This window comes from Schistocerca piceifrons, chromosome 8 (genome assembly GCF_021461385.2).
Source record: "Schistocerca piceifrons isolate TAMUIC-IGC-003096 chromosome 8, iqSchPice1.1, whole genome shotgun sequence".
Taxonomy (NCBI): Eukaryota; Metazoa; Arthropoda; class Insecta; order Orthoptera; family Acrididae; genus Schistocerca; species Schistocerca piceifrons.
The window spans coordinates 24,708,970-24,736,346 of record NC_060145.1 but is presented as its reverse complement, the minus strand read 5'-3'; the positions used below and the strand labels follow the sequence as shown (position 1 = coordinate 24,736,346).

The window sequence follows — 27,377 nt, the reverse complement described above, 5'->3', positions numbered from 1 at the left end:
TGGTGAAAATCATAATTCTATTGTACACCTGCTATTGCTTATCTGTCTTTCATTCGGTAAGACTAACAGGCAATAACGAACCGTGCGCCTTAAAAGCTAGGAAATGTTCTGTTAGAAGTTACTGGTCCTTAGAGTAATTGTTACAGCTATGCTAACTATTACAAGTAATAAAAATAACCGTTTTCCAAGTGCAGTAGCCGCACAAGGCACCGTAGTATTGTAGTACTTTCTCCCGTCTGTCGTAAGCGTCTTATCAAGTTCCCGAATTCGCCACTGACAGCGCTGACTGCAAGCCACAGATTGCCGTCAGTGTTATTTTATTTTTCGTCGGCAGGAGTTGGTAATTTATCCGAAAACTTAAGGCTGGGTCACGGTGCGTTTGTGAGGTGGTCATTGGCTGCAGTGTTAATGCGTAAATATTTGCGTTGCGAATTTTGTTCTGTTGTTTTCTACTTGGTTGTAAGTGCAAGTTTTTACGCGAATGGTATGCAAACTGTTCAGCCATAGTGCTCTGTCGTCGACATGTGAGAAGGAAAACAAACGTAAATTTTAAATCACAGGTAAGGGGTGTATGTGTGATGGAAGTTGTGCTGAACAACATTGTTGACACCATACGAAGATAGTGTATTGGTCACGTTCCGTGCATGTACAAATGTATCGTGGCTTATGAAATGAATAATAGTTTATGAGGTAATCATTATTCATAAAGCTCACTAGCCTTGACCGTTCAGAGACTTAAGTCTCCGGATACTGTTAATGCTGTCACGTATCTACATTTCAATTGTTTTTTCCCGTCATGTATATCAGCAGAAGGCAGCATATTATTTATGACAGATTCATGCACATACTAGTATTACGTGGTATGAGCAGTATGGAAAGTAAAATCAGATTTCGGTGTTACTCCGTAAGTTTATTGCACCCCCCTGTGTCAGAAATTTCCGTGTTCTGGGAACAAGTACAGGACAGTAACTTTAGGATTCTGCCGCACCCTCTATATGACGTGACATCAGGATTGCTGATATATTTACACGGAGTGTAGCCCGAATGCATGTTGGTTGTCATTGCAAACGCCAGAATGTGGCTAAAATAAGTATAGCAGTAATATTGTTGGTGTTATTGAGTTTAGGGATCAACGTTTTGGTTTAGTTTATGAAGAAATAAAACAGTCGCTTCTATTTTTTTCTGTATTCAGAATGTAACATCGAAATGGCATCGGCAATAGAACAACAACAAGATGATGATGATACGTGTTCTGAGGCGAGCAGCGCAGTACACAATGGTTCAGTGATTTCCACAGTTCCTGATCGTCATGGATTTCTTGGAGGTTCACAGTACACACCTGATCCGTAAGTGTTTCAGATTCCCCGTTGCTAATAATTATTTGTGACTATGCATTATTTAGAAGTAATTTGTACATATATTCAGTCGGTGAACTTTATTTGTTGTCATCTAAGTTATTTACTGTTGTTCATAATCAGGCATCGAACAGCCCGTGTTCAGAACCCAAATAGGAAGGGGAGGGAGGACACTTACACCTATCTTTTGAAGATATTGTAATTTAGTCAGTTATTTTATAATTTGAAAAAATACCTTTATTATTTATGATGAATTCTTCTACCAGGTTCCATAAATGTTTTAAATTTTTCCATTAAAATTAGGCCAAAAATTTAAGTTTTATCAATAGATGTCACTTGCCACGATCAACGGCGCATGCAGCGTTTTCTGCTCATCAATGGCTCTTTAATGTGTTGTGTGTAAAAGTCGACAACAATTAATCTAATTCGCGTTTTGAATTTTTTGTGCTGCTCGTAAAAAAAAAAAGTGCTCCCAGCTGGATAGTACACATTATTGACAATGTCTTGAAATTGCAAGGAATGTGCTAAAAGATGTTTTTCAGGTTCTGGACTTACACATCAGTACTTCTTAAACAAAACCATGTCATTAATATAAGAGAACAACACTTGAAGAATTTTACCTTTTTGAAACTTTAGAGTTGGCATAAAGTATGCCCCCCCCCCCTTTATTAATGTGCATTATGGAAAATGTTTTGGTATTGCTAGGGTTAATGATTCTCTCTTTAAGTACAGATATATGACGAAATTTGCTGATGCTGTTTATTAGCCTAAAATATAGAATAGTATTTCATCATTACTCTTTTATGTTTATAGACAACATACACATTTACAATATGATATTGTATGAGTCCTAGACGTTACAATGGGTACAAGTTTCCTGATGATATCATGAATATTTTTTACAATCGTGAATAATGAACTGTTTACTAATTTTTTCAGCCTATTATTTTAACAGTTTTAGTACTAAAGTCTGTTGATAAGTGAGTAGGTACCCCTGAGAGTTACTGTTTGGCTACACACACACACCCCCAAGAGAAGAATTACGCTATTTATTATCACTAAAATAGGTCATATTTACAAAATATTTAAATTTTACAAGATGAATACATACATAGCATCTGAAAGGTCAACAACATGCAGCACTTTATGCCATAAAAAAATTCATCTTCGCTGTAATAGTTTGTTGTTAGTTAGTTTAGTTACTTATTGCAAAGCTTTATCCCAGTTTGCAGCTGTCCATCTTGCTTTACTTTTTACGTCTTTTGATTTGAGCGTGTAACTACAGCTTTTTGTCTGGTGGGTGATGTGGTTTCTGCTGTCATTTTCCTCACAAATATTGCCATCTCCAAAATGCGTGAGGAAGGCCATACAAGAAGTTTTTGTATTTTTAAACATTGGGTGATGCGAGTTTGTGAACATTGTTAACTTTTTGTTTTATAAACCAACTTTGGCCTGCAATAGTTCACATGTTCATCCCATTTTTAGATTATCATGTATCCTCAGACTGTGGAATTTAATGGTGTCCACAGTTTCAACTTGCTTTTTTAAAGCCGTGTAAATGAATTGAAACTGTGGCTTTTTTCTGCATCTATTATGAGAGTAATTTTGGACAAATTCTGTATATGCGATTCACATACTTCCATTTCACCATGTACCTTATTTGCAGTCTTCCTTCTTATTAGTAGGTTCATCATCATCTTCAAATTTAAGAAGTAAGTGATGTGGACTGGATGACTATAGACCACATAAATCATGAACAGGATTAAACATGTAACATGTTTCCTTCTTGTACATTGACTTACACTTTCTGTTGCTGTTTTGAAGATAGTGCAGTACCCATTTTTGCGTTGTTTCTGTATACTTAAAGTTCCAATTTTGTAGTCATTAACTCCTCATTAACACCTTTGTAAGATCTAATAATACAGACATTATGTGTTCTTTATATATCTGTGAAGTCAGGGCATCATTGGTAAAATGAAAGATACCACTTTTTGTAGATTTAACATTTCTGAAATTCATACTGCGAGATAAAAAATATTTTTTTTCTGTAAGTGTAAAAGTTTCTTACATAATATTTTAGAGAAACCAAAGAACAACAGGAATGCTCTATAACTTTTCAGGTCTTTCTTATCTTCTTTCTTTTACAGGACCCTCATTTCCCCACCACAAATTTTTCAGGAAATATTCTGAAGAAGAGGATTGCAGATGCAATCAGGACATTTGGCTTTCGCAGCTTCACTCTTCTGTGCAATAAAAATCAGCAATGTTATCAGTGATAAATGAAAACTTTGTACTTCTGTTCACACTGTTTCCTTCTTATTCTCCAAAATATTGAACCTACCGATACCATCCATATGCTTTGACCCATGCTAACATCAAAATGGTTATGTAAACCACCTGTAGGAAACCAGTATGCATACAATAACTACATCTGTATCTCTACTCTGCAAACCACTGTGGCAGAACGTGCGTCTCATTTTGACAGCTCCATTTCCGTTCCATTCACATATTGAGCACAAGAATAATTATTGTTTAAATCCCTTTGTTTATGGTGTAATTGATCTACTCTTGTCGATCACAGTCCGTCTGCAAGAGATTGTAGTATATTCCTGGAATCGTCATTTGAAGCCTATTCGTGAAACTTTGTAAGTGAGCTTTTTCAGGGTAGTTTACGTCTATGTTCAAAAGTCAGCCAGTTCAGTTTCTTCAGCATCTCTGTGACCCACTCCTATTGGTCAAACCAACCTTTGACCATTCGTGCTGCCCTCCACTGTATACATTCAGGTATCTCCTGTTAGTCCTATTTGGTGTGCATCCCATATACTAGAGCAATATTCCAGAATGGGTTGCACAAATGATTTCTAAGCAATCTCCTTTGTAAACCTATTGAATTTTTTGCAATATTCTACAAGTAAACCAAAGTCCACCACCTTCTTTACTCAAGACTGTTATTGTCCAATTTCATATCCCTTCAAAGTTTTGCATCCAAGTACACTGTGAGACCAAAAGTATCTGGACACCTGGCTGAAAATCACTTACAAATTCCTGGCGCTCTCCACGGTAACGCTGGAATTCAGTATAGTATTGGCCCACCCTTAGACTTGATAACAGCCTCCTCTCTTGCAGGCATCACTCAGGTGCTGGAAGGTTTCTAAGCCCATTCTTCAACGAGTGCTGCACTGAGGAGAGGTATTGATGTCAGCCAGTGAGGCCTGGTATGAAGTCAGCATTCCAAACCACCCCCAAGGTGTTCTGTAGGATTCAGGTCAGGACTCGGTGCAGGCCAGTCCATTACAGTGATGTTGTTGTCGTGTAACCACTCCGCCACAGACCGTGCATTATGAACAAGTGCTTGATCATGTTAAAAGATGCAATTGCCATCCCCGAATTGCTCTTCAACAGTGGGAAGCAAGAAGGTGCATAAAACATCAGTGTAGGCCTGTGCTGTGATATTGGCATGCAAAACGTCACAGGGTGCAAGCTTCCTCCATGAAAAACATGACCACACCATAACACCACCACCTTCGAATTTTACTGTTGGCACTACACATCCTGGCAGATGATATTCACCATACCCACACCCTGCCATCGGATCACCACATTGTGTACAGTGATTTGTCACTCCACACAACATTTTTCCACTGTTAAATCATCCAATGTTTATGCTCCTTACATCAAGCGAGTCGTCGTTTGGCATTTACCGGCATGATGTGTGACTTACGAGCAGCCGCTCGACCATGAAATCAAAGTTTTCTCACCTCCCACCTGACTGTCATAGTACTTGTAGTGGATCCTGATGCAGTTTGCAAATTCTGTGTGATGGTCTGGATAGATGTCTGCCTATTACACATTACAACCCTCTGTCAGTCAACAGAAGAGGTCGGCCTGTACACTTCTGTGCTGTAGTATCCCTTCACATTTCCATTTTACTACCACATCAGAAACAGTGGACCTAGGGGAGTTTAGGAGTGTGGAAATCTCGCGTATAGGCATATGACGCAAGTGACACCCAATCACCTGACTATGTTCGAAGTCCGTGAGTTCCGCGGAACATCCCATTCTGCTCTCTCACAATGTCTAATGACTACCGATGTTGCTGATATGGAGTACCTGTCTGTAGCTGGTAGCACAGTGCACCTAATATGAAAAACTTATGTTTTTGGATGTGTCCGGATACTTTTGATCACAAAGTGTACCTCATTGTGCTAGAACTCAGATTCAACAACAAATCGATATTGGGTGGTAGTTTTGTGGATCACTTTTACGAACCTTCTTGTAAACTGGTGTGCTTTCTTCCAACTACTGGGCATCCCCCTACCCCTACCCCTCGCCTTCCCCCCCGTCACCACTGCCACTAATACTGATTTCGCATTTCACTCATCTTTTCAGTGGTTTGAGAATTGAATTGGGGTTTCCCTTAAAAAGGAAGATTTTAATTAATGGAGTTAAGCATTTCTGCATTTTGGCTTTGCTACTTTGGTACTACTAACAGCCTTTACATACAACAGAATTTGTGAAAAATCATTTGATAGTATTCTGCTACGGTAGTAATTGAAGGTGCCACACTTCGCTTCCTTGACAGCCAAATGTATTTCATCTCTCTATCTATAGTCTTATACTTCGTTTTACATATGTTATACTGGAGTCAGTTTCTTAGCAATGACCATGGAGGGTCTCTTCCATTATAAACTGTTCTACTGGGTACATACCTGTCCAGTGCATTGCCAACTATTCTTTTAAACTGGAGCCATACTACTTCTACATACTCCTGCTGTGTGCTGAAAGTTTCAAGTTCCTCTTTGGTATATGACACTACTACTTTTTTTTATCTAATTTACTGGACATATATACCTTCCTGCTTCTTTTAGTTCTGTTTTGTACTGTGGTAATCTTTGTTCCATAACCTCATGATCGTCACTGGTACCAGTTTAGATACGGACATCCTTAAAGAGGTCATGTCTGTTTATTGCCAGTAGATCCACTATATTTCCATCCTGAGTGGGGTTCCAAACTATCTGTTCTAGGTACTTTCCAGATAAGGCACTTAGTAATATCTCAAAGTACATCTTAGTTTGCCCACCATTTACAAAACTGTAATTTTTTCCAGTTGATTGTTTGATGTTTAAAGTCTCCACTGCTGATTACAGTAAGATTGGGGAACTTTTAGGTACAAGCGAACTTTTCTCTAAAGTTTTTGGTTAGCCTACATCAAGAGATGAGTTGGTGATAAAAAGATCAAATTATCATTTTATGCCCATCCCTGATACTGAGTCTTGCCCAAACAATCTCACATGTGGCTTCAATTTATATCTCAATGGATTTGAGTTTCTTGTGTAGTGCAACAAGTACACAACCTTTGTTTCTCATTTGCCTATCCTTTTGACATACAATTAAATTTTCCCCAAAAATCTCATTGCTGTGTAATTGCGGTTTCAACCAGCTTCCTGTATCTAGTATTGTGAGCTTCACTGCTTTTCAGGAGCACTTACTTTGGCCTAGGTTGGAGTAGCATGGAGAGCTGCATCAAACCAGTCTTCAGACTGAAAGCCACAACAACAACGAATACTGCATCCCATATGAGCATCTTCTTGAAGTTTCAAAACTTTATAAATGATTTCCCCCATTTGCAGCTTTTTGGCTAATTTGCCTGTGGTTATTTGAAAGTTGGCAATTCACTAAGGGGTCTAAAAGATCTCTGCATGCATTATATGCGTAGTATGACAAAATTAATCCAGAAAATTGACTTGCTCAAATAATGTTCCCCCCCCCCCCCCCCCCCCCTTCCCCAAAAACAAAAAAAGTAAAATAAATTCGAAGATTGTACAGAGCAACAATTTTTGCGACACTTATTTGAAAAGAGGAAAGTTTGCTGGATCAAAAAGAGCTCACTTACGCATCCAGAGGTTAATGCTTGTGAAAAACCGGCTTTATGCGTAATAAGTACTTAGCTTAGGAATTATTTTCATCACATGATCTTTGCAGCAGCCTACATTGGAAATTTCCGCTGTGATGTAATCCAAATAGCTGCACTTACATTAAAGTCGCCTCATAAAATGTTGGAATGGATTCTAGTACTACGACATTTACATCTGAATAGGAACATTGAAGACACCTTTTGGTGCATACATGAGCATTGTCTTTACTTCAGTAGAACCATAATCTCGTTAGATGTAAGTAAATGCATATCAGACAACTTTACACTTAAGACAAACACTTAGGGCATTTTAGATTAAAAAATATCTACTCACCAAGTGGCAGCAGGGGAACACACACACACACACACACACACGCACACAAAAGGATTTAACTTTCACAAGCTTTCGCTTGGTGAGTAGATTTTTTAATCTGTCCATGTACATTATGTTATCAGTAGTTGATTATTTTCTTTGCTATAAGTTAGGGCATTTTATAACTTTCGCTTGATTAACCATATAAGCTGCCATTTTATAAACCAAACATTTCTTTGTTGAGTTGCTTTCAAAATCTACAGCATATGTTGTCATTTGGACCGGGTACTGTGGCGATGCATATAGAACACACACGCAGTGTTTTATTGATTACATTTTCCGGTTCCAAAACTATCTCTGTTACTGTTGTGACTTGGCGAGACAGCCAAGCCACTATGAGGTAGCCGAAAGGCACGCGTTTAAGCCCACGCTGGCTGCCGTGAGGTCTGGAACAGTTAAAGGAGTTGAGTCTAGTAAAAAAAAGTACGTAGCTTCTGGAATACTTAACTTTAATCCATAATTGGTGAACATCGGTCTGACGGTACATGCATCACAAGATAAATAGCAAATGATAGTGGCGCCTTGCTAGGTCGTAGCAAATGACGTAGCTGAAGGCTATGCTAACTATCTTCTCGGCAAATGAGAGTGTAATTTGTCAGTAAACCATCGCTAGCAAAGTCGGCTGTCCAACTGGGGCGAGTGCTAGGAAGTCTCTCTAGACCTGCCGTGTGGCGGCGCTCGGTCTGCAATCACTGACAGTGGCGACACGCGGGTCCGACGTATACTAACGGACCGCAGCCGATTTAAAGGCTACCACCTAGCAAGTGTGGTGTCTGGCGGTGACACCACAGTTACCTTGTTGCAAAAGTTTAGCTAAAGCCCACATTTGGCTTATATATGATGTCAAGGAACATTCACATACATATCTCAGTTTATACTGGAATATAACAACTGTTCTACAGGGACAAGTGCAAAATTGAGAAAGTCTGTTGCTGATGAATGATCATTGAAACCTGGGGACTGTATGACACTGAAATGACGTTCAAGTGTAGCCTGATTAAATTTTTTTGTCAGCGTATTTCTGAAACATTTTCTGTACCTGATCAGATCTACTTTCAAAAGTTACTCATAGAGACTGGAGACGTCTTTTGGGAGCAGAGTTGTTACATTTATCGGCAAGAAAGTTTCTAGATTTACTTAAGGTTTTGTGAGCCTTTGAGTTGTTACACAAGGCTCCATTAGGGAAATAAGTTATATAACGTCCAAGATGTTCATATCACTTGTGAATTCCTCTACTGCTTTACTACCTTCAAATCCTATACCTTTTATTTCTCTAAAGAATTTTATGCTCTTCACAACTGAGTGACTGAACAGAGCTCATCTAATGTTTGTTCATTGATATGATGCCTGACCCAAATGAGTGGAAGTTAACTTGTGAGAAATTTTCAGTCCTGCATATCTGGGGAATTATCATATGGATAAAAATTATAGTTAAACTTCTCATCATGAAAAATTACATCAGTTTTACCACAAAAATATCTGAAAATACCCATTTCTGCTGTTTTTATGTTTGGGTTTGGTATAGTCCAAGTAATTTTATATTTTATGCCACTAATTCCTATAAATATTCAATTTTTTGTGTAATTGACTGTCAGCTGCAATAATTTTTGTTCTTGCTTGCTCTAGCTGGATAATCACCTGAGTTAGTATCTATAAGATGGCAGCACCAGGGTTGTGTTAGAACCCACATCCACAGCTACTGGTTGAATCCATTTATGGAGCAGAGGAGCAAATGTTAACATTAGAGCATGATTTTAAAGTTTATCCTTACAATTACCTTTAATACATTCCCATAGATGAATAAAACCATATATCCTCAGTCAAGCATTATTGAACTACAATAATTTTTCTTGAAGCTTCATCTTTTTCAAAAATCAACTCGCACATGAATTTGTTTTCATATTGTTCTTCCTGAAAATAATTCAAGTTGTTTCCACAGCATGTGTATTAATTGTGTGTGCATTTGAGACTCTGTACTAAATTTCAGAGGTGTGTACCCCAAGAAAGTGGCAACAATTCATGCTTCGAATAATGCCTAACTTTTGGGCAACTTAATTTTTAGGAGTACACTGTTCAGAAGAAATTTGTCATACTTGATTCACTTGTTATTTTTCAGTTAACATTTACTTAAAATTAGGTCAGCCGGGGTTTTATGTTTCTTATTGTATTTCAAATGGTGCTGTGGCATGTTGCATTTTTCATATGTGAGCTACTTTCGCAGTAGATCGATTTTAGTGTAGCTTCTCAGTTTATTTTGTAATTGCACAACTTTTAATTCCTTATACTTTAGTATACTTTCTGATCAGACTATCACTGCATCTGGTACCGATTCATTGCTGCTCATTTCGAGCAGAATAAACACTGGCAGACATCACAGTGTCTTCTAATGTACAATGCCCTCTGCCGTAACTTGTCTTTAGTAAATATTTTACTGGTTATTGTATTTATATAATCGTTGGAGTATATAGTTTGGTAAAATGAGGAATATCTCTTGCTTTGAAAGACCATCATCCTCTAGTGCTGGAGGGACCAGCTTTTCTGAACTACCCCAGATGCAACACATTCTTCACTCCTGTAATCCTTCTTGTCTCACTCTCTGCTAACCGTCTGCAACCACACTTCAACTAGTGCGCGCACGTGTGTGTGTGTGTGTGTGTGTGTGTGTGTGTGTGTGTGTGTGCGTGTGCGTGTGCGTGCGTGCGTGCAAAATTTTCATTCTTTTTTTGTGTGTATACCTGTCCCTTTTTCCCCCCAAGGTAAGTCTTTCCACTCCCGGGATTGGAATGACTCCTTACCCTCCCCCTTAAAACCCACATCCTTTCGTCTTTCCCTTTCCTTCCCTCTTTCCTGATGAAGCAACCGTGGGTTGCAAAAGCTCGAAATTTGTGTGTGTGTTTGTGTTTGTTATTGTCTCTATCAACGTACCAACGCTTTAGTTTGGCAAGTTATAGAATCTTTGCTTTTAGATATATATATGGAGTAAATGAATGAGGCAGATGTAACAAAAAAGACTACCACATATTATTAAGCTGTTGAACTAAGTCCGTCATCCATCGTGGATGAAACCAAACTTGCACACAAGCACAAATCTGACACTCGTGATTACTGTTGTATCTGGACCAGCTGGATCAGGATCAACTGCCCAGATTTTTTTTTCCAACACCTTCTGTATGTTGTGACCAGCAATTTATACTTTCCATATTGTTGTATATGTAAATAATGTTGTAAGTTTGAAGGTTTCGTGTTATCCAACTTTGTAATACAGCACTATACTGTATGTGATGTTGCACATAGATTAATCAGTGTAAAATGTAAAAGTACTTCATAGTGGAAGCCATTATCATTCCCAGTCAGTCATCAACTGATTGAGCATGGACATTTTATTATAGTCTCCTAGTTGTATTATTATCAACAACATCTAGGAAATGTGGTTTGTCCTTGCAACTGAGTAAAAGGCTGTTTGTTTCTGTGCAATAATCATTTTGCTGCTTCTTATTTATGAAGCCTTCTCAGGGGCGTGGATTGAAAGTAAATGAATTTCTACCCTGTGTAAGATGGAAAATAGTTTGTAATTGAAAACAGAGTAACTGTAAGAAAACTGCTTAGTTACTTGACAACTTTGAAATCCATGACAATACAAATTATCTTTCAGTTACCACATGAATTTTCTTACAGTGTACCATAAAATATATTTGCTAAGCTCTGCCAACTTAATAAATAATTACAGTCATTTCAAATAGTGCTCATTTTTTACACTTCTTAGGATGTAGAGAGTCTTAAAAAAAGGGAGTGGTTTTCAAAATGCTCAGTCTTAAAAACTCCTTTTCATGGATGCTATTTTACCAAAATTGCTAACAAGGTTCTTCTGTCACTTTTTCTAAATGACAGGGTTGTTGCCAGTCAATTTTTACCAATATACATCTGGCATCAGATAATGTATTGGCCTTGCAGTGTCACTAGAATGCACCCTCATCTGCTTCCTCATGTTTTCATCTACATCTGCATCTACATGGAAAATCACATTTAAGTGCTTGGCAGAGGGTTCATTGAACTACCTTCACAATTCTCTATTATTCCAATCTCGTATAGCATGTGGAAAGAACGAACACCTATATCTTTCCGTACAAGTTCTGAATTCCCTTATTTTATTGTGGTGATCGTTTCTCCCTATGTAGGTCGGTGTCAATAAAATATTTTCGCATTCAGAGGAGAAAGTTGGTGATCGGAATTTCTTGAGAAGCTTCCGTTGCAAGGAAAAAGCCTTTATTTTAAAGATGTCCAGCCCAAATCCTGTATCATTTCAGTGACACTCTCTCCCATATTTTGCGATAATACAAAACATACTGCCCTTCTTTGAACTTTCCTGATGTACTCCGTCAGTCCTATCTGGTAAGTATCCCACACCGTGCAGCAGTATTCTAAAAGAGGATGGACAAGCATAGTGTAGGCAGTCTCCTTAATATGTCTGTTACATTTTCTAAGTGTCCTGCCAATAAAACGCAGTCTTTGGTTAGCCTTCCCCCCAACATTTTCTGTGTTCCTTCCAATTCAAGTTGTTCGTAATGTATTTAGTTGAATTTACGGCCTTTAGATTTCACTGATTTATCATGTAACTGAAGTTTACCAAATTCCTTTTAGCACTCGTGTGAATGGCCTCGCACTTTTTGTTGTTTAGGGTCAACTGCTAATTTTCAGACCACTCATATATCTTTTCTAAATCGTTTTGCAATTTGTTTTGATCTTCTGATGACTTTATTACTTGGTAAACGAGCGTTGTCTGCAAACAACATAAGATGGCTGCTCAGATTGTCTCCCAAATCGGTTATATAGATAAGGAACAACAAAGGGCCTCTAACACTACCTTTGGGAACACAAGAAATCACTTCTGTTTTACTCAATGACTTCCCGTCAATTATTACAGACTGTGACCTCCCTGACAGGAAAACACAAATCAAGTCACATAACTGAGACAATATTCCATAAGCACGCAATATCACTACAAGCTGTGTGTGCGGTACAATGTCAAAAGCCTTCCAGAAATACGGAATCGATCTGAAATCCCGTGTCAATAGCGCTCAACACTTCATGTGAATAAAGGGCTAGTTGTGTTTCGTATATAAAAGCGAAAGAAAATAAGTTCACAAGACCAAAAATTACTCACTCCTAGAAAAATCATTACAAACATCATTTAATACCCTGTAATTCCGCTCTTGTACTTAATAATCAACTGGAATCAGGTAGGAGGTGAGCCCCCAAGGCCGTGCAGGTGCATCACATCCAGGTTACGCCACTCACTGGGGATATGATCATGTAATTCTAACATGTCTCACTGATTTTTCTATAGGTTGGTTTTGGTGAATTAATCAGGCCACTCGAAATGTAATAGGGTGGGCGAGTGTTCAGATGGCCTCACATTCTTCCATCCCAGTGAACTTTACTTTAGTCATCTTTATGTGCGAGTGTGAGCAATGGCCTCGTGCGGGGTGGCAGACTCCAAATGTTCGTTGCAAGCAGTTCCCACTGCAATGTGCAGTTCCCATTGCAGTGTCCTCGTTTGGGGTGGACCTTCTTTCACTGTCAGGTTTGGAAGTGATTTTGATTCACAAGGCGTGAAATGCATCTCCGGTTCCTCTGTACCAGGATCTTTTTCCAACCAAAATTCTGATGTCATGTTTTGTGGCCTCGTGCATTACGATACGTTGAATAGTCTGGTGCAAAACACCTACCAATCCAGAAACTTCACACACCATATGGCCAAGGGCGTGGTCAAATATGATTACCCCTTTTTGCAGTTCTATCATGTTTACCCACATTTATGTATAATTTCTAGTGAAACATTAATCTGTGATTGCTGCTGCCTTACACTCACACGGAGGAAGCCCACGCCCAGTTGAGCACATGACTCGCTCGCTGTACCACCTGTAAAGGGTTAACGATTCATCTGTGTGTGCCCACTGGTGTATCAAATCTTTTGCCAATGAGTTTATAATGTCAGTATATGCTCCTGGTAGCTCATCCCTCTACTATTAAGGTTCTTAACTCACCTCCAGTAATAAGGCTCACAAACAGCCGACAGTCTGTATTTACCTGACTATAAGATATTTTCCCCCCAAATTTTACATTCCATTTTTACATAGGGCAATAGCTTAATACAGAAGTTGTCTTACACTTACAGATGAATCTGTGATACATTAGGTCCTGCACATGTTTAGTTTGAAGAATTCGTAATGGTGTGAGGAGGAACAGTGTTACCAGGTTGGCTGAGTTCTAGGATGTATGTGAGGAGAGGAATAGTAAGCGAGCAACAGATTTCATCCTGTTGCCACCCATGTGACAGTATACAGCACACCTTGGCTGTTTATGAGCATCTGCCATGCTCACCACTCTTCGGTGAGTCTGTGTTGGCTTCCATGGGGCCTCAACCTTTGCAGCACTTTTTCCCTTCCTTGCAGCATGTCTATCCTCCTGCTATTCTTTTTTCCCCCCTTCCTTGGGGAACATGTCTGGTATATTCTTGGGAATATGTTCTCAAGTTTTAGTAGCCTGATACCAGAACAGCCCCTCCTCTGGTTTTTCTTTCTTTCTTTCTTCATTCTCCATTTACTATCCTTCCTCCACTTTGGCACTTGATGTTCCTTTCTGTTTCTTCTTTCTCCCTGTGCACTCCTGAAGACTGGCCCACGTATCCTATACGTAACAGGTGGCTAGAAAACAAATAATTCCCAACTGTGGGTTGACCGGTAGGGTTCGCACATAGCCCCTGGTACAGGTCAGGCCCAGCGAGGGGTAATTGCATGAGTTGTTACCTCCACAAATCACCAATTGGTCCCTCTGTCAGGAGTTTGGAAGGTGTGACGTGAGGTGTAAACAACCACCCAAGGTAGGTGAGCCTCCGTCTGAGGGGGACCCCCCCATTTGGAAGGAACGCGCCATCGGAGACACCCGCAATCAAGGGAAATTTTTTTGCAATGAGCCAATAACCATCTCAGTGTACATCTACTGCATGTAAATGGAATGAGGCTAAAGATTCCAAGACCCTCCTATCTGCACCTCGGTTCCTCGTGGTGTCATGTACTGAAGGAGGTCAGTCCTTTGCTACAGTTAATCTGTATATTATTCAGAAATACGTTGATGCAATTGCCGGCCCTGTGAAATCCTGCCCTTGTTTACATAATGGCACTTTATTTTTGGAGACCAATTGTGATTCTCAAGCCCAACAACTGCTTGCAGCTTCACTCCTCCATAGCTATCTGTTCGTGTTGAGGCCCATCGAGCACTGAATTCTTTGAATTGTGTATGTACACTAGGCTTCTTGATGATATGAGCGAGAGAGAAATTCAAACTTACCTCTCCAATGAGGGCGTCAATGCAGTCTATCAGATAATGAAAGGGGTTTATGCAGCTTTAGTGCCTGCACAACTCTTGTTATCATGTTTGATAGAGCAGTGCTGCCATCAAAGATCCAAGCAGGGTATGAAGTCATTACGGTCTGACTGTACATTCCAAACTCAAAGTGCTGCTACCAGTGTCAATTTTAGGACCACACTCAAATGTCGTGTCGAAATGTGGCCAAATGTGTTACTAGTGGTAGGGATGCTCATGGAGGATGATCACTCACCTCCTTCTACCTGCTGTATCAATTGCAATGGTGACTATGCAGCTTCCTCTTGAGAATATCTCGTACACCTCGATGAATGGGCCATCCAGGAGATCCAGCTGAAATAAAAAGTGCCTTACCCTTCACTCACAAGTTGTTGGCTAAACGGAAGCCTAGTGTTTTACCATCTGGCACTTACACTACTGTTCTTGCAACACCTCACTCCACAAAGAACATGGACACGCAGACTTGCCATCTCAAATTCAGCACCACAGTTGTAAAATCGCCCAATGTCAAGGTAGCATCTCAGTCTCCTCCTCCTCCAGCTGTGCAACAAGCCACCAAATCCAGTGGCAAAATCGCCTGCTGAACAACTGTCAGACTGGGAAGAACAGAAGGAATATTCCCACAAAGACTTTTCACGTCTGTCCAGCCAACAAACATATGACTCTTCATTTGCCACCTGCAAAGGCTCCAAGAGATCAAAGGCAAACAATCATCTCCTTCGCCGACTCTGAGAGAGATCCTTGTCAACAGTGTTGTCGTGGTACCCTCACCAGATCAGCCTCAGTTTCACCAGTACACACCATCAACCGTTTCTCTGCCCTGGAATCTGCAGGCTGACTCAGTGAGAATGCTGATGCCTCTTGTAGATCTCATGGAACAGTACCGTCCCCTCCAGCCTCTGCGCCCCATAGCAATGAGTCGTTGAAGGATGGCACTCGACAGTCACCCTCGCCCCCTCTCCTGCGGACAGCATTCCATCTCGGGGGGCGGGGGGGGGGGGGGGGGGGGGCGCTCATACTGCTCATCCAGGATGACATTCATAGCCAAACCATCTTGTTGAACAACCAGCTGCAAGTTATTGCAGTTCCCATTGTCCTTCCTCGCTTCACCTTCATATCGTCTCCATCATTCAGTGTCACCAGGGCAGACTTCCTCTTGGCTTATTGAGCAACTCACTCACCTTTTTGCTGCTCTGTGACTTTAATGAACACCATTCCCTTGTGGGTTCATTCAGAACCTGTCAGAGAGGTGCTGTCTTGGCTGCCCTTCTCAATCAACTCAACCTCATTTGCCTTAACACTGGAACACCTACGTTCTTTTCAGACTCCGTGCACACCTATTCCCAATTGGACATCTCACTCTGCACTGCCCAGCTTGCCCATTGTCTCGAGTGGTCCATTATCTGTGACACATACTCGAGCAACAATTTCCCGTGTGCTGCCCATTTGCTGACTCCTACCCCAACTACGTGTAAACCCAGTTGGCAGCTCTCTAAGATCGACTGGAGGCTTTACTGTTCCCTGGCAACCTTCAATGAACAACCAAGTAGAATACCTTACAAATATTATCCTTACTGCCATAGACTGTTCCATTCCTCACACTTCATCTTTATTACATCATGTCTCAGTCCCTTAGTGAACTGAGGCGTGCTGCATTGCAATTTGCATACGGAGACATGCTCTTTGCAGTTTTAACAGTCATCCTACAATGGCGAACTGCATTCATTATAAACAGTTGCATGCGCAGTCTCGTCTCATTCTTTGGTGTAGCAAAAAAGCTGTCAGGATTTCATTTACTAGTTCTTTTCAGCATTTCCACTCCCTCCTCCATTGTGGGTCTGCAGCCACTTTTTTCTTTATTTTCAGAAAGGTTACGACACCTACTGGAGGACTAGTATCCTCCATGCTCTCTACACTTGGTGCTTCTCTGTGGCTGTCTGCCCCTTTTTTTGTGGGAATTTTTGAAAGATAGGTTTTCAAGGTACATGTGGGTTTTGCCTTGGCGGACACCTTTATCCAGGAAGATGGGGTGCCTCAGGGCTCCATCCTAAGTGTTAACCTGGTTATGGCCTGTCTTCCACCAGGTATCTCCGGCTCCCTTTTCGATGATAATTTTGCAGTCTATTGCAGTCTCCAAGAACCTGTCTCCTTGAACGGCATCTTCAGCGATGTCTCGATTGTCTTTATTCCTGGAGCATCAACAGTGACTTGCACTTTCCCAATGACAAAACCGTCTGCATGAATTTCTGGTGGTGCAGTGAGTTTCTTCCACCGTCTGTTGCTCTTCCGTTCGCTGAAACTGCAAAATTGGTGGGGCTCATGCTTGATAGGGAACTTTCTTGGTCCTCCATGTGTCTTACCTGGCCACACACTGTACCTGGTCTCTCAGTGCCCTGTGTGTGCTAAGCGGTACTTCCAATGGAACAGATCAAACCACCATCGTCCATTTGTACCTATCCCTTATCCGTTTGAAATTAGACTACGGGTATTTTGCTTACACATCTGCACGTCCATGTGTCTTACACCATCTAAATACAATCCACCATCATGGAACCCGTTTGGCCACTGGTGCCTTTTACTCTAGCCCAGTTGAGAGTATGCAGAAGCTACCGAACTATCACTGTCATACCGATGTGATGCTCTCCTCAGCAGATATGCCATGCCCGGCCACCCATCCTTTGCCTCCTCCATTGCTGGCTCCTTTGACCACCAGGATGGGGCACATCCCTCTTCTCGGAGTTCTCTTTTGGCTATTGCTCCGGCAGCTTAACTTCGCACTACCTGCCATCTTTGTGACTGTGTTGTACGCAGTCCATCCCTTAGGGCAAAGGTCGAAGAAAGCTTCCAATTGTTCACTCTTGATGGAGCCACTGTGATGTTTATGTGGTTCCCTGGTCACGTCTGTCTGATGGGAAACGAGGCTGCTGACGCTGCTCCCAAAACTGCAGTCCTCCTTATCTTGACCCACTAGTTCTTCCATTCCTTCCGATGATCTTGTTGCTGACTGTCAGCAGGTGGTGTTGCTTTGTCATGATCACTGGTCTTCCCTCCATGGGAACAAGCTCCAAGGAATTAAACCTCTCCCAGTGGCTTGGTCAACCTCCTCTCTGCCCTCTTGCCATGAGGAGACCATTTTAGCTAGGTTACGCATTGAGCACTGTCGTATTAGCCATTGCCATTTGTTAAGTGGTGATCCTCCACCACATTGTGCTCATTTTCAGCCTTTGACAGATTGCCATCTCCTGACTGAATGCCCGTTTTTTGACTACTTATTTTCTAATGTCTATCTGCTGTCTTGAGTTATCAGCCATTTTAGTGTACACTGCACAGGCTGTTGACCACGTTTTACTTTTTATCTGTCATAGCAGTACGGCGAAGGACATTTAATCTTTAGATCTGGATCTCCGTTGTCTCTACCTCATATTTTGTGGCCCTTTCTCCAAGAGGAAGCCTTTGCTCTTAGCTCTCTGTCCTTCCATCAATTGGAATTAATATGTAGTTGCTTCTAACTCCTTTTTTCGCCGTAGTGGTACAAGGTTTTGACATGGGTGCATATGGCCTAAAACAAAACAAACAAATACCATGCTTAAATTGCAGTTCACCTGAATCTACTTGCAGTTGGAACTGAACTGAGTTTAAATTTGGGTAGTTACTCAACAATAACAGCCTATATGTTTCTACAAATTATTACTGAAAAAGAAAATGTTTTTGCTAAACACTTGAAATGCAGCACAAAAAATGAAACTTAGGCTTTGACAACAGCAGTAAAGCTGCCACTGCTCTGTAGTACGTTGAGTTTATAATAGTGTTACTCCGAAGTGGCACAGTTTCTGTCAATTCAGCTGTAAGGAGCTATGTGTTGTCATAGAGTTTGCTTATATTGTCAGTACTGTAAAAGGCACTACGAACATGTCAATTTAGTGCCCGGTCAACCAAGCAAACAACTAGTTTGGTGGCAGCCTACACATATCCCAACAAAATGCACTAAACAATTGCAGTGCTGCCCTGTTACTATCACTGGTTGCAAATGTTTATAGTGAGTTCATTGGGGACATGTTCTACAAGCTGCTGCTACTGCTCTTACGAAAAGAAAAGCTAGAAACAGAAACTGGGATTTGCCTTGGCTATTTTAGATGTAACGAGGCCAAGAAAAGCCGAGCGAAAGCTGTGGACAAGAAAGTGGCTTATGCAAAGAAAGAAATTCAGCCAGGCTTTGTTACTTAAGGTGCTGGGAGTCATTGATTTTCATAAATATGTAAGAATGGATGAAATGTGCTTTTCAGAGCTGCTGAATGTCATGAAACCATTCTTAACAAAAAAGAATACAATCGTGAGAGATGCAATAAGTTGTGAAGAGAGACTGTTAGCTACATTTGGTGTCTAACCACTGAAGAAATTATGAGGATTTCAAATTCAGTGCTGTTGTTCCTCCATACTTGTTATCAAAAATGATTCCTGAAACCTGCAGTGTGGTTTACAGGTGCCCGAGGGAATATATCAAGGTAATACAAAACAGATAAAAAATAAAACAAATAATATTCAAGTAAACTTGATTAGCACACATTTGTACCATAAATCATCGTCATTTTGAACTGTTTCCAGCGACATGCTGGTTCTGTTTGGAACATATTTTCCCACCGTCCTGTGTTCACTCTGGTCTGTCCTTGCCTCTTTCTTCCACACTTTTTGGCCATCTGTCCCTCAGCCTTCCTCTTGGTCATTTCCTTCACGTTTCCATTTCTTGTATCTTCTCGTGACTCCTCTTGTTTTCCGTTCTTTTTAAGTACCCATACCGTCTCGTCTTTGGTGTTCTTATCATGCTCTGCAAAGGTTTCTCTTTCACTATTTCCCTTGCTCTTTCATTTCTCAACCTCTCTTCTTGTTACTCCTGTCCTACTTCCAAGGAACTTCATTTCACATGCTTGTAATTTGGTTATACCTCTTTCCTTGATTACATATGTTTCAAATGCATAGGTTAGTATAGGGATGTGGTAAAGTCTGTATATTACTTTTTTTTTTAATGTGGGATAGCTTTGTTCCAATCAGGCTCCTAACACTTTGTATGATGTTTTTGCCTGTCTGCCACATTCACTGATCTCTGTCACACTTCTCAAAATATTTGATGCTTTCCATCTTCTTCAATTGTTCACCTTCAATCCTTATTCCATTAGTTGACTTAGCTTTCTTTCTAGTTGTGACTAGGATCTCACATTTGTTAACATTATATTTCATTCCATACCGTCACTGTTTGTTCCCAAGCATCCACCTGTTCCTGAATCTCCTCCTCTCCGTCTCCTTAAATCATCAAGTCATCTGCCAACGCCATTGCTGTAATCTTGTCTTTGTAGTTTTTTCTGACATCTTAACCATTATCTATTTCAGGACCACAGTGAAGAGGAGAGGTGACAGTTCACTGCTCTGTTTCACACTGCTTGTTCGCTGGAACCAATCCATCCTTTCGTTTCCCACTTTCACACAACTCTGCAATCCTTTCTGTTCCCTTTCTCGAACTCGGGGACAGTTAGCGCCCTCTTCCAATCTTCTGGAGTCTCATTCTACACCACCCTTGTCACACAGTACACTGTTTCCCAACCTCCCCTGCTGCCTTCACCACTTTGACAGCTACTTCATCCATACCTGCTGCCTTTTCTACTTTCATCTTGTCCAGTGCCATTTCCATTTCTTTCTATGTCAGGTCCTTTTCTCTCCAAGAGATTACTTCTTACTCCTATAGTCTACCGGATGTAGAAGTATGAAACAGAATTTCTGTATATATGGTGTCAGCCATCAGTGTAGGGCGTTGGAGATCGCATCTGCAACGCCACCTGCTTCCTCTAATGGCTGATGACAAGTGTCAACACACACAGTAACCCGAGTTCCATACATTGATATCTGTTTCGTACCTGTAAGCATGTAGTGTGTTGTGTCCATGAGCTACGATTTGTGGACAGCATTGGTTTTCTGTTATTGTTTGGTTATTATTAGAAGAAAAATGCTGCAGAGTCACAATGAAAGCTTGTCGAAGCTTTCGGTGAACATGCTCTTGGGAAAACACAATGTTTTAGGTGGTTCAAAAAATTTAAAAAGTGGTGATTTTGACATGAGAAACAACAAACACGGGAAACCAACGAAAAAGTTCGAAGACAACAAATTGCAGGCCTTATTGGATGAAGATGACACTCAAACTCAACAGAAACTCTCTGAACAATTGATTGTGGCACAGAAAGCTGTTTCTCTTCAGTTGAAAGCTATGGGAAAGGTGCAGAAAGTGGGAAAATGGGTCCCGCATGAACTGAATGAAAGACAGCAAGCTAATCGAAAGACCACTTGTGAAATGCTACTCGCCAGATACAAAAGAAAGTTGTTTCTTTATCAAATAGTGACAGGTAATGAGAAAGGGATATATTTTGAGAATCCTAAGCATTGTAAATCATGGGTGGATCCAGGCAAACCATTGACATCCACTGCAAGACCAGATCGCTTTAGAAAGAAGACAGTGCTCTGAGTTTAATGGGATCTGAAGGGTGTCATCTATTATGAGCTGCTAAAACCTGGTGAAACTGTTAACACTGGTCACTACCAACAGCAAATGATCAATTTAAATCAAGAATTATGTTAAAAATGACGGGAACATGGGAAAAAGCAACCCAAAGTAATACTGCTCTATGATAACACCCCATCACACACAGCAAAACAGGTCAAGGAAACGATCGAGGAATGCAGGTGGGAAATACTAGGGCATGCGGTTTATTCCTCAGACTTGGCTCTGTCTATGTATCATCTGTTTGCATCACTGGGGCGCGTTCTTGAAGGACATTACTCTAATTCATGTGAAAATGTACAAAAATGGCTTGCTGACTGGGTCGCTTGAAAAAGAACAACTGTTTTTTTGGTGTGGCATTCATAGCCTGCCGGAGAGGTGAGAGAAATGTATGAGCAGCAATGGAGATTATTTTGAATAAAATGTTGTTTATCAGTTTCAAACAACAGACATGTAATTATTGCAACCAAATTCCGGTTTCATACTTCCCCATCTTCAAGCCTTTTCAGATTTAGCACATGCTCAAAGTACTTCCGCACTATATCCAGTGTCTCTTTATTATTAACCTCATTCCCATTTCTGTCCATCATTGTTGCATCCTCTCTCAAGCCTCTCTTACTTTTGACCATTCCATTATACTTTCCTACTTCCTCTGCTTCCTTCCTCCACCATCTTTGGCCATTCTTCCATTGACTTCCTTCTCTCACGTGCCACTGTTTTATTTGCCTCTTTCTTCTTTTTCTTATACTCTTCTCTTGCTAATTCAGTCTTTTGTCAGAACAACAGTCTGACAGCCTTGTTCTTCCTTCCCACTACCTCTGTGACTCTCTCTATCCACCATTGTGTCTCCTTCCACTATTTGCTGCCACTTGTCCTTCCATATACAGCTACTGCAGTTTCTACCATAGCACTTAAAGTGTCCCCATTCTCTTCCTAGCCGGCCGCGGTGGTCTCGCGGTTCTAGGCGCGCAGTCCGGAACCGTGCGACTGCTACGGTCGCAGGTTCGAATCCTGCCTCGGGCATGGATGTGTGTGATGTCCTTAGGTTAGTTAGGTTTAAGTAGTTCTAAGTTCTAGGGGACTGATGACCACAGCAGTTGAGTCCCATAGTGCTCAGAGCCATTTGAACCATTCTCTTCCTGTTTCTATTTCGTCCTTCGGTAACCTTTCCCCTATAATCCCCAGGTATTCTTACTTGACGTCCTTTTTCCTTCAGTTTCCGTACTAAGTGTTTCATCTCTTGGTTCTCTGTCTTCTTCTGTTCCTTCATAATTCTCATGCTCATCACCAGTAGCCAGTGGTCACTGTCCAGTGCCTCAGATTGTAGTACCTTCATATCCGTTACAGTCCTCTTCATTTCCCAGTCGTAGAACATGTAATCCCCCCAAAGATTTCTGTGCTAGTTTCGTGCTGTACCACTTTACTTTATGGCAATCTTTTTTTCCTAAACCACTTAATGGGCATACACTTGAACCACCTCCATACTTCCTTTTGATATTATTCTGATCTTCATTATCCTGTTGCTTATCATCTGTACCTCTTCTTTTAGACCATCCCTCACTATGACTCACACTTCCTTTTGTCTTCCTTCTTCATTTCCATGCCAATAAAATTTTTGTAGCATAACTAGTCATGATAAATGAAGAAACAGAAGATCCCTGTCTAGAAACACTATCAGATCTGTATTTGCCTTGCTATCTGCTGTAGTAGCCGTATTCAACAATGTATATTTTCGTGTGAACATTATTCATCAGCTGGGAAGTTGGCACATGTACAAGAACTGTAATTGTAGCAAGTGATAAAGGATGCAAATAACAGCCTCTATTGAGGAACTTGTATCCAAGAGTTCACAGTGAGCTCATACAGACGATACGACACTAATTTTAAGTTAAGAGTGACATGTGTAGCAGAAACAACAAGCAGCTGTGGAACATGAAGAAAATTTAGTGTCGCAGAAGCAAATGGTCATAGGTGGTGTCAGATGAGGAATAAATTAAAGAACACCATTTCTACTTGCCAGACATTCAGTGGTCTTGAAGGTTTCATTAATTGGAGCAGCAGGTTGTTTAGTACATGTGAGAGAAACACAATGAGGCTTCCTGATTACGCGAAGTTATTCGAAATAAGGCGCTAAAGGTAGGAGGAATTTTCCAACTGCATGCTTTGTGGAATTCAAAGAAAGTATTGGCTGGTGCATAAAGATCATGAAGAAGACAGGGCTTACTTTACGAGAGAGAACATCGCTAGCCCAGTGACTTACGTCATTTGACTAAAACCTACTTGCTTATCAATGTTGTGTGATCATTCGAATAACAGGGTGTGACTATTTGCTAGGCCACATGATCAGATGCCTGTTTATTTTGACATGCCCTTCAAAATTTATTGTCAACATGAAGAACATTAAAAGCATTCCTATAAATTCTGACAATAAGGAGATCAATATAACAGTAATTCTGGGGGCACTAACAGATGGAAAACCATACCAAAAGAAAATCTGCCTGCAGGTGTTATCTTCAGAGGCAGAGAAGTGGGATGGATGGCAAATGACCCAATACTAGACTGCCTAAAAGTTATTTGTAACAGAAAACAAGACATTTTGCTTAACAGAAGGAAAATGTTTGTGATGGATTCTCTCTGGGGACATCTCACCAGGTACATAAGAATTTGATCAAAGAACGGCACAGATACCTAGTGGCATGGTCTCACAGCTGCAAGTAATAGATTATGTTGTGAATACACATTTTAAGCCTCACCTGCAACAGCTTTACAGTGACTGGCTTCTTCAAGGAGACCAGCCCCTCACACCAGGGGGTAAGTCAAAGAAACTCTCAGTATCTATGCTGGACCAATAGATCTTTACTGCCTAGCACACAATCCCGACTCAATTTATAATGTAAAGATTCAAAAAGTGTTGCATATCCAGTGCTATGGATGACTCAAAAGATGACATAATATGGGAGGAGTGGCAGGAAGGAAGAAATGACAGTAGGCTTACAAATGAAGATGATACAAGTGGTGATAGTTAAAAAGTAGTAGTAACACAGACTACTCACTTAAAAAGTGAGCAGAAAAGTAATTGAAGATGAAAAGTAGTGTAAACTATTTCTTTTTGTTAGTTGAATTCTCCTTGTATTACCAAGATGTAGAAAATCAATAATGGCATAAGTTTAGAATAGGTATAATTTTATTTTTTTTAGACCAATGTTTTATGTCTATAAAACAGTTTCTAATTTTGATTAGTAAGACTGTGTTAAAAATAAATATTTCTCAAAGATGTTTTAAAAAAAAAGGGGAGCCTGTCATCTCAGATTCAGGACTGTCTGTTAGGCAGGTAAATTGGTACAAAATCAGTTACTAGCCACTAAAAAAAGTCATGCAAATAAGGTGAAATGAAGAGAGTGATATGAATTTAGCAAATTCTGACTTCGCAGTACATGATAAAAATTTCAAAAAACTTGCAAGTAGAACGAATCAGTGATTTAACCAAGTGGTCCAAGAAAAAAAATAATTGGTTGCTTGACCATCTCAGAAAAATTTTATATTTGCTGGGCAAATTCCCCAGTGTTTAGTAGTCACAAAAATATTTTTTAAAAAAGTTTATTGTTTATTATTTTAAAATGGTGGCCACATTTGTTCCAGGCCGCATGCATTTTTTCGTATTTGCAAGCATCTACATTTATACAATTATTCAGTAGTGGATTGCCCTAAGGCTTTCAGATAAAATGCATTTATTTCAACACACTCTGGGCTACAAATTAACATCATTATCACTTAGCTGAATGTATTCTGTAATATATTTTTAATAGTTCAAAGTTATCAGCCACAAATTAAAAAGACTCAATTTTTGAACAGTAGTTTTCCAAAGAAAGATTAATTTCTCAGCTTTAATATTTTTTCTGCTATTACACTGTATAGTATAGTTACTTTTTATAGAGTATCGATGGTGATACTTACACTTAAAAAATACATTTTTCTTTGTCTGCAATATCTTTGTTGGGGACCAGATAAAAATCTGAAAATTTCACAGTTAATAGACCTTTATGATATCAAACTTCAGTATAAATTTCAACTTTGCGATTCAATTGGAAGTTATGGAAAAAAAAATCACAAACACGAGTCAAAAATACATTTTTTAACATCTGTGATATGTAGACTTATGGAATCAGATGTATCAGTTGCAGTATATAATTTAATCATATCTATGATTACTTACTTTTTTATTGAAAATAAGCCTACTAATTACATTATATTGTTCTCTTGTTATTTTTTTTATTACATTGCTCATTGATCATTTGAGATATTTGTTCATTCAGTTTGGGTGTTAGATTATAAGTTCGCCCAGCCACAGTTGTAAATTACATGGGGGACAGCTTCCTTAGTACATTTTTAAGTAGCATCTAAACTTGATCCTTCTCAATTTTTTTAAAAGATGTCCTTGGTCCTGGATGGTGATAAAATACAACATGTACATCTTGGTTTTGACAGTCAATATTATCAACTTCTCCAATCCACCACTGTTCATCGTAAACACAAGCCACTGTGTCTTTATTTTCAAGAACTAATTGTACAAGTTTTTCACACTGATGTTCACTATCAGGCAAACTTGATGTGATCTTACACGTCAGTTGTTTGAATGGGATACAAAAAAAAGGAAAGGTTGAGTGCCTTTAATCTTCTGACAAGTGTTGCACCTTTCCTTCAAGACACCGTCGCAGTCTTCCTGTATTTCCTCAAATTGTACAAAAACATAGGTAATTCCTTTGATATGTTTTTTACAGAATTCAAACATTTCTTGAGGTGTTATGATATGATTGTCATCGGTCCACTGCAGACTTTCTTTCGTGACAGCTCGCTTTGTTGTACCCCCGACACCATCAGAAGCATTCTTCCCATGGTATGAAGTGAAAAAGTGCCATTCTACATCAAACCCAAAATCTTCTTTATGAAATGAGATGTTAATAAATTTCTTTTTGTTCTTATATCTAAAAACAAAGATGTTGTAACTTACCTAACAAAAATGTTGGTATGTTGACAGAGACACAAACAAACACAAACACACACACAAAATTCAAGCTTTCGCAACCCACGGTTGCTTCATCAGGAAAGAGGAAAGGAGAGGGAAAGATGAAAGGATGTGAGTTTTAAGGGAGAGGGTAAGGAGTCATTCCAATCCCGGGAGCGGAAAGACTTACCTTAGGGGGAAAAAAGGACAGGTATACACTCGCGCGCGCGCGCACACACACACACACACACACACACACACACACACACACACACACACACACATATCCATCTGCACGTATACAGACGCAAGCAGACATATGTAAAAGCAAAGAGTTTGGGCAGAGATGTCAGTCGAGGCGGAAGTACAGAGGCAAAGATGTTGTTGAATGACAGGTGAGGTATGAGCGGCGACAACTTGAAATTAGCGGAGGTTGGAGCCTGGTGGGTAACAGGAAGAGAGGATATATTGAAGGGCAAGTTCCCATCTCCGGAGTTCTGATAGGTTGGTGTTAGTGGGAAGTATCCAGATAACCCGGACGGTGTAACACCGTGCCAAGATGTGCTGGCCATGCACCAAGGCATGTTTAGCGACAGGGTGATCCTCATTACCAACAAACACTGTCTGCCTGTGTCCATTCATGCGAATGGACAGTTTGTTGTTGGTCATTCCCACATAGAAAGCTTCACAGTGTAGGCAGGTCACATGGGTGCTTTTACACGTGGCTCTGCCTTTGATCGTGTGCACCTTCCGGGTTACAGGACTGGAGTAGGTGGTGGTGGGAGGGTGCGATTGGACAGGTTTTACAC

General features: G+C 40.2%; 1 protein-coding gene across 1 annotated transcript in view; it reads left to right on the top strand.

Annotated features, from left to right (window-relative positions):
- Nucleotides 1-295: 295 nt before the first annotated feature.
- The window catches only part of LOC124711540 (TBC1 domain family member whacked), a 79,840-nt gene continuing 52,758 nt past the window's right edge, over nucleotides 296-27,377 (top strand). Inside the window, exons 1-2 of the mRNA XM_047241674.1 lie at nucleotides 296-560; nucleotides 1,193-1,346. Coding sequence (XP_047097630.1) covers nucleotides 1,207-1,346 — 140 coding nt within the window. The 5' untranslated portion in view covers nucleotides 296-560; nucleotides 1,193-1,206. The remainder of the gene's footprint in view (nucleotides 561-1,192; nucleotides 1,347-27,377) is intronic.